This window comes from Xiphophorus hellerii, chromosome 1, assembly GCF_003331165.1.
Source record: "Xiphophorus hellerii strain 12219 chromosome 1, Xiphophorus_hellerii-4.1, whole genome shotgun sequence".
Lineage (NCBI taxonomy): Eukaryota > Metazoa > Chordata > Actinopteri > Cyprinodontiformes > Poeciliidae > Xiphophorus > Xiphophorus hellerii.
Window position 1 is genome coordinate 5,710,615 of NC_045672.1, and position 8,847 is coordinate 5,719,461.

The 8,847-nt window shown below is 38.3% G+C and overlaps 1 protein-coding gene across 1 annotated transcript; it reads right to left on the bottom strand.

Moving 5' to 3' along the window:
- Positions 1-1,442: 1,442 nt before the first annotated feature.
- Positions 1,443-8,224, bottom strand: cfap126 (cilia and flagella associated protein 126). Its single transcript, XM_032561863.1, has 5 exons — positions 8,166-8,224; positions 8,011-8,073; positions 7,719-7,790; positions 7,441-7,629; positions 1,443-1,913 (listed from the first exon to the last, which is right to left on the bottom strand). Exons 1-5 carry the CDS (start codon positions 8,190-8,192, stop codon positions 1,620-1,622), a joined length of 645 nt encoding a protein of 214 aa, XP_032417754.1. The 5' UTR covers positions 8,193-8,224; the 3' UTR covers positions 1,443-1,619.
- Between the last annotated feature and the right edge of the window lie 623 nt (positions 8,225-8,847).

Consider the following 8,847-nt stretch of genomic DNA (forward strand, 5'->3'; position numbering starts at 1 on the left):
AGCTGGGGAGGGGGCGGGGGTTTATGTTTCCTGTTTTGTATAAAACAATTTAGACTGTTACTGATTTTGTTTCAGATAAATCTATAAGTACCACATTATATCTCCATTTACTGAAGGTTATATCCGCTCGTACATGTGTGGCAGTCAGTTAAAATTGTTTTCAAAAGTGTGAAAGAACAGAAGAACTCCTAAGCCTAATTCCTAATCTGGCATGAGCAGAAGTAAATTTTACCCAACAAGTATTTATTTGGTTAAAACTGCCGACAGATACATTTATAAGTCAGTAACACAATATAAACTTGTTGGAACGCATGTTTTTGCTCTGATGTTGGTAAAAAAAAAAAAAAGAAAATAGGACAAAATCTCAGAAAGAGGGAGTCCATCAGTTAATCTGATAATCCCTGCTGTGTCCTGTGAACGTTTACAGTACTCACCAGGTACAAAATGGCCTTTGGCTCATCCAGCTGTTATTATTGCAGCTCTCCATTAACATCATTTCAACACGCTAATCCCTTTCCATTGAGCAACTATAATACCGTTTGTCTCCTCACTATGAAACCAGCTTAAGTGAATGGAAAATAGAAGTGTAAATGGGGCAACAAAAAAAAAAATATTATGAAGTTATCTTAACCCTTTAACTGTCATGACGACACCGGTGTCCTCATGGACCCACTGACTCACATGCAAGCATTTTGAGGGAGACAGTTGAGGGGTTTTAACGTGTTAACCTGAATTTCACAGCAGCTTATTTACATCGATAGAAACATCTTTGATCAAAATTCTAATCTTTTGATCAAAATTGAGACTGACATGCATTATCTGCCAGAGACATGCATGGTGGATGAGCTGGAGGAAAACAATCCCTTTTTCTTTTGTTGCGTTCAAGGACGCTGGATCTCATAACACCGATCAGCTGACAGAACAATGAGACACACAGAGCTGGGACGGCAGCTTCTATCCAAATCATGCAAGTCTGTTAAACATTGTTCATTTGCTTTGAATGTGTTTGTTACTAGTAAAATTGTTGGAACAGCTTCTGTTATCATTTTTTACCTTCTAGTTCAAATTCTCCTAGCTAGCGCCTCTCTGGCCTGGGGGCGGCTCCTCTTGTGTTTCCATGGGGACTGATCTGTGGGGCCAACGCTCGGCTGGAGACCCCAGCTCTGGGGGAGGAGCTTCGGCTAAATAGGCGGTGCTTTGTATGAGCAAACGGTTAGGTGCCCCTGAATGGTTGCCAGGGGTGATTCGAGGATTTCACAATCATGCATAAAAGAACCAAAGAACACTCCAGGTATGTTGTTGATGAGGCAGTAAGATTATAGTATGATGAAAAACCCAAAACATGAATTTTCATAATGCCCCCCTTTAAAGTGACAGTTCAGATTATTTAGAAACAATCAAACATTTGTAGAAGGTTGCCTTTAGATATTAGGTACCAAAAATGTATTAATAATCACACTTTATTTGAAAAAACAAAACAAAAAAACACTGAGAAACTCTGCAAACAGATTAAATCAGGTACAGTATCATTACATATTTCCAAAAGTATTGGACTCCAAATGCCTCAGTAGCCTGCAATAAGTTGTACTCTGACTTCCTGAAAGCCATGTTTTATAATGTCACTCTTTATTCATTACATTTGCCTTGGTGTACCGTATAATTCTGTGTGGCGTTCCCAGTATGGACTCTGGTATGTCTTGGGTTTCACTGCCAACTCTACTTATCAAAGACGGACTCTTTTCAGTTGCACTTGTTGGCTTGTCCTTCTGTGCGGCTTGAAGGTTTTGTTGAGCAGGAGATCCAGGCTCACGTCTCTGTGAGCCCTGGCTCCCACTCCCAGCGATGGAGCGGTTCTGAGACTCCGACCGGACTTTAGACGGGTCAACAGCTTGCTCAGGTGCGTCCTCGCTGGTCTGAAAGAGAGTTTATTGTATATTATTATTATAAAACGATGGATTATCAAAGTTAAAAAAGCACAATGGAAGAAGATACCAAAGAGGGCCACACACACACACAAAACAATTAAAGATAAGAAATTCTTCTGGTTTTTCAATTTTACAGTTTCACTGCTGCTCTTATTTGCTCAAGTGTGAGAACTTATAAAATAGAGTATTGTTTGCCAACTACACTAGAGAGAGAATTTATGTAACTTTTAATCCTGTGTTAACCTTTATGGTGCGTTCAGTTTGACTCAGATCCCAGGTGGAAATACAAGGAGAAATACCCTGATTTTGAAATTCAGATAGGGAAAGTTGGAGACTGTTGAGCAGCTTTTTACTGTACAATGTCTGTTTATAACCATTAATGTTTGAAGGCACAACATAGAGTCAAATACATTATCAGCTTGTATTCCTACTAGTATTTACATCCAAAGCAGCCAGTCATACTGGTTTGATGACGTAGAAGTAAAACAGGTTCAGTTCTGGCACCACAGACTGAAGGTCCGACTTCCCAGAAAAACTCATTTGCATTATTGTCATTGTTAGCAGTAGCAGCTAGCTTAATTAGCAGCCTGAACAATAGCCTAAAAGTAGACAACTGTATCTGCTACGGACTGGCGACCTGTCCAGGGTGTGCTGTTGTTTCTCTGTCATGTTCCAGGGACGGAGATTCAAATCAAATTCCCATTCTTCAGATCGATCGAAATTTGTGTCGAACGTTTTAGCTGGTCTTCAGCAAAAAATAGTTTTATTTGTGCTGCTTCTGCTTTGCAGATATTTACAAAAGTTTAAAGGTCAAAAGATCAACCTCCACCCCCACATTATCCAAATTACACGAAATTGGTGTCTATCGTTTGCCATGTTTGTGCAGGAAACTTTTTTTGTTTGTGTGTCTTTTTAAAGATATTGATTTAAAAAAAAAAAGTTTCCAGAGGTCACCAGGGGTCAAGCCCATGCCTCTCAACTTCACAAAATCAAACACAATTGGTGTCAATCAACTCTGCCATGCCGGTGCTGGTTTGTGCTGATGAAATGTGCTGCTTTTGATTTGAAGACATTAATGAAAGTTTAAGAGTCAAAAGGTCGACCTTTGACCTTGTTTGATTTGAAGGAGTCTAGCTGACCTTTCATGACCTCTTTAAACATTTAATAACACTATTAATGATAGCAGAATAAACAAAACATTGTTGCTGCACAAATGTAGCAGAAACATTTAGCACCAACTTTGTTAGCTTTGAATTTTTGGGGGGCGTAGAACTCCACTCAGGCAAAACCCAAATAAAAACCCAAATAAAGTTGTTTCCCCCTGTAGGACTCTGTGTGTAGCTGCAATGTTGGGAACCTTGTCATAACATTTTAAAGGCAGAAGCAAGAATCAATGAACTAACTTATTTTTAGCTGCAAGCCTGGAGAAAACAGCTCAGCTTCTGCCAGCGCTTCTGAATGATTATTACGTAATGCCAGCGACGATAAACTTTACATTGTCGTGTTTTGGTTTTGGGCTCAGATCAGACGGTTCTAGGATTTATTCATTAAGTCATAGTGGAAGCTGTTTGTCTTTCCAAAAGTAAAAATAGTGGAAATCAAAAGATTATTTAAAATTTGCATAATTAAATTCGAGAGTTTTTCTTCTTTTACTCATAGAACATTGAGAAATCACAGTGTTTGAGGTTTGTGTGAATTTTAGATTTCTGACTTGCTTTTTATGTTCTGCAGGCCACATCTAACGAGAAACGCTTTTTAAAAAAAAACACGCACTTGTTGGCATTTGCTTAGTTTTTGCTTCCTTGTTTTGTTTGTTTTAACATATTTTTTTTCCACATTAAATCCCCACAAATGAATTAATTTTTAACTTACATGTAGTATTTTATTTATATAGGATTCAGGGGAAGAATCTAATGTATCACCAGAAGACACTGCATTTAGCACGTCACATTTTATATTGGTATTAATTTCCCAAAGGGAAAAGGGAAGTTGTTTATTCCCAAAGCACTCCAAAGTAACTTAATTACTCTACTGGGGCTGATGTTACTTGGAAAATAAAAAGAAGAAAGAGAGCCTATTGTGATTCACTTTTCTCTCAGTTAAAATGTGCACAATCTGCTTCTACAGAAGACACAACATTAGAAATGTATCTTCTTCAAGACATTACTGAAGAAACGTCCTCAAAATGTTTTTTTTCTGATATCGACGGCCTGTTATTTAGGGACACAAAAAGCAAATTTTTTAAACCAAATTTAGGCTTGAAGATGTACAGTTGTAAAAATAAATTAGGGTACCTCACGAGAGCTGAGTTTCTTTAACATTAGAAAATACTGACTTTATATATTTAAAAAAAGAAAAGAAAGAAGATTAAAGAAAGAAACTGAAACAAAAAAAAAACCCTGATTGCACATGATTAGAACACTGTTTTCCTTCTTTGTTTTAACACTTATTTATTTTTAAAGTAGAACAAGTAGAGAACAAAACAACTGATCCAGTTTTGCAGAATACAAGAGAAAATTAAGAAGATTATAGTCTGCTAATCAACTCTAGTTATTTACCTTTTATCCCTTTATCTGGGGGAAAGCAGCACCAATACAAATTGCCCTTGATGTTCAAAAAGTTAATTTGAACACACAATATCAGAACATTTCTATCAACATCAAATTTCACTTGTCTCTTTAACTACACACTCCCAAAACTTGGATATGCAGCAGCATTCCCAAAACGACCATTTTTATCTTTAAATGAGCCTCCGATGGTCAAAGACATCAAGGGACCTTTTCTTAATTCCCAGTGTAAATATAATAAATTTGAGAAGCTTTGACTTAATTGTTTCTGACCCCCTCATCTATGTGTGGCATACGGGGTTTTCCAAAAATATTTTCTGTGTTTTGCATTCTGATTTGGGAAGACTTCATCAAAACAACCTCACCCTTTCCCTGCATCAGCCCATGCAAGGCCTGCAACTATGAGGATGTGTGCAGAGAGCACTTAGCTGTGACCGGCCCTTTTTGAAATGAACCGCAAGACTCATTCAAAGGATACAGTGCAAATATTTGCAGCAGCAGGAGACGGTAGGAAAAGACAAATCTACTACAACACAGATGGGACTGTTTATATTACTACCCGCTGTGAAATTCAGGCCCACAAGCAGATATATATTTTTTGTTTTTGAACATCCCAATCAATAGTTACATTTCTATCCAAATGTGGCTTAAGTTGTTGTGGAAAAACCTGAGGTCTGTGATCCCCTAGCAGCTAGGGTCCCTAGCTGATAGGGTGCACACCAAGTCCTTTCAAAATCTCTGACGACTATAAAAGTTGTCTAGTGCACCTCAGAACTCAGCTCAAATGTATCCCAGTTCCTCTCCAATTACAGTGTACAGTATTGTCACGAACAGAAGAGAGAGAACACCTGTACTATACTCCCCAGGGCAGTTTCGGAACCATTCAGACCTGAATTGGGACCGAAACGCCTCATGTTGCTTGGGTTGGTAAACACCTCCGAGGTGAAAACAACCTAAATGACTCACAGTCACAACAAAAGGATCAGAAACTCAAGGAACACGACTGACTCTTTCCGTCTAGCACTCCCCAGGTAAAACTGGCAAAACTTGATCTGTTAGAATTTTTACTTCCTGCATGTGGTAAGTTACATATTCTGGGTCAAACTGGGGGTTAAAAAAAAACCCTTTTGAATGAAAGTTGAAACATCTACCAGGAAAAGACAAAAAGCCCCATTATTAAGGCACCTGGGGCCACCGAGCTCTGGACGTACACAAAGAAACCTTAAACATGAAAAATGCTGTAATCAATGAATTTGTTATTGTTGAATATTTTTATAGATTTCTAATTGATTTTTTTTGGTAATAATTAGACCAACCACTTCTCCTATATGTAGCTTCTCGTAATCGTACAGGACAGCTTTTCACATTGATGGAATTTGGTGGAATGCAGATAAAAACAGCGTTGATTTGATTGATAAAATAATATTTAAACGCACAATTGTAATTGTGAAAGTTGTTTTTGTGGTGGCTAGCAAGCCACAATAAACTTATGGTGGGCTGGATTTTGCCTCTGAGCCTTGAGTTTGACACATGTGCTCTAAATGCTCCACCTAGCTAACATTTAGTGAATATGAGATCTGGAACATGAGGGCAGCTTTAGACACTAACTGGAGTTTAATAATCATTAAATATCTTTAAAACACAGTCTGAAATGATCTTTTGCAGTTTTTCTATTTTAGCAAATCAGGACTTAGTTATAGCCTTTAATTTGGAAGAATGGATTCGTCTTACGGTCTGGAATATTGGAAAATTCTTTATTTCAGTTCTTCATGGTGGTAAGTCATGCGGAACAAGGAAGGAAAAACTGATATTCACAGATGAGTGTGCTGATGTTCAGACAGTACTATGTTATTCCTGCCATAAAATTACAGATTTGTCGGATTAATGCACTCCCACACGCCACTTGCAGTGTGACCTCAACAGGAGTTTTTACAATGTAGAATTTACGACATGCTCTTTAAATTGTTAAGCATTGATTACAGGAGCTAGTAGTCCCTGGGAACTACTAGCTCTTGTGGACACAGCATTACATTTGTGTCCATGTAACGCTTCATGTACTCTGTTTTTCTTTTAAATAAAAAGGAAAAAAATTGTGTTGGAAGCACTTTGCTGTTTGGTTACTCTCCCCCTGCAGTGATATGGCTGAGGACCACTTCTACACAGTCCAGTACTGTGAGAGTTAACTCAGGTAAGTAACCTGGTCAGGAAGCGGCTGTTCTTTTTATTTCATGTTGCATAGGTGTGCAACATAGCAACTCTATTGACACAACCTGAAGTGTCCAAACTGTTACAAGAAGAAGAAACGACATTTATTAATTTATCTTGATAGGGCCACTTTAGAACCGTGATGGAGCTGGGTCTCCACTGGGGGGTCGTGAACTAGGATTATTCAATATAAAAGTACTAAAATATGATTAAAAAATTTGCTGTGATAATTTTACTCCTACAGTATTTTTGAAAACAAAATGTTAATATAGCTATTATAAATTGCATAGTCATTATAGCCACATTTAATTAGGTTCTACCTCTCTGCACTTTGCCTACTGTTAACTTACTACTACTGTTGCTTACCCCTCTGACACAGTGACTTGCCCTGTTACCCACGACCAAAATAAATAGATTTAAAACGAATGTAAAAGCAGCAAATCATGAACACCTCATGAAAATCAATTTTGAACTTTTTTTTTTTAAACACAGCACATAAAATTTACTTTGGTTGGGCTTGATTTATGAGAATCAGACTGATTCATTTTGGCTGCAGCAAGATTGCTAGTAAATTGTTCCAATTTTCACATTCCTCAAAAATGCTGGACGAGGAAAGAGCAGCGATCCGGACGCGCAAAGGGTTGGAGGGACAAGATGGAGGCAGATAATCTGTTGTGGAGATCCTTCAGTAAGGGAGCTGAAAGGAGGAGGTGAACGTATCACACTGTTTGTGTGGACCTGACCTGCTTGCCAACATCTGTGTTCCTGCTGCCTCTGCCTGACTCTGATTTCCCCTCCTCTGGTGCGCAGATTCCCCACAACTTGAGTCTCCTGAGACCGTCCTTTGAACGGGCAGTTGGGTTGATGTGGTGGGCTGGGATACGAGTCGGTAAATCCCAAGTGCCCTTAAAATCTGGCCAGGTTATGCCTTTCTGTAAACCGCATTAGAGACATGCAGAATGGTCCAATCAGAGACTGCCTCAAATGAAAACAGAACAGGTGAATAGTTTAGTGCGCAGACCTTCACCCCTGGGAGAAGATGACCCCTGCTGTTCACAATGAAGGAGGTGTGACCCACGTGTGCACTGGGTCGCTGCAAACAGGGAAACCCACAATATCGTCACCTTCGAAAATAATCTTTTTCTTTTTCATAAATAAATAAATAAATAAAATCACCATCTCCTTTTTGCCAAAAGATGATTTCGGGGTGGGGTGGGGCTTTTAGGAAATGATTACTTATGCCTTTATTTTAGTAAGGCGACGATATTTACAGATAATCATAGCAGGAACAGGCTGTTGATTTCCATAACTACCTCTTTAAAGTCTTTAGATGTGCACCAGTTCTGCAGCCTCTTGGATCCGAAGGTGCCCTCATACTTTTATCCAAAAAATATATATATAAAAAATTACTTTACGAAGTTAGAAAAACAATATGTCATTTCTTGCCGTTTACACGAAGTGAGTTTACCTGGTTGGCTGAGAAATTGGAAGACATTGTTTCATCTGCTACCGTCCGAATCTGTTGTGTTGTTGACTGGTCGCTTAGCAACTCTGTTAATCTGAATGCTGCTGAAAAGAAAACTACGGAAACCATCTAGGACAAGGGAGATTTTATTATTATTGTTGTTGTACTACCTCGCAAACGGGCCCTCAATAAATTTGCATATACACTTATTTCTCTCATATAGTCAGAGAAATAACAATTAATGTCAGTTTAAAATGTCACATATGTACAACTTTAAGTTTAGCCACGCAAAATTGTGCTCACATATTCTTAACTCTTTGGTGCAGAGAAGTGGTTGAAAATCAATCTTTTAACGCGTGTTCATGTTTGCCTGAAAATAACTGAAAAATAGTCCAAGTACTTTGGATGTATTTTTTCCCCTTTTTTACAGGATGTTTCTGAGGGACGGCCCTTTGTGCGTTTAAGAAAGCAGGTTTGAAACTTCAGACATCTGAAACGAGACATTAACATGCAACGTAAAATCTTACAAAAACAATATTGTAGCAGAAAAACTGTTAGTATTCGAGATGCCGCAATGTTGCTAGAGAACTCACAGAGCTAACGCAAAATAAAAAACAATATGGGGGGAAAGTACATAAACTGTCATTGTTCGTGAAAGAATAAATATATGAATAAATGTTATCGC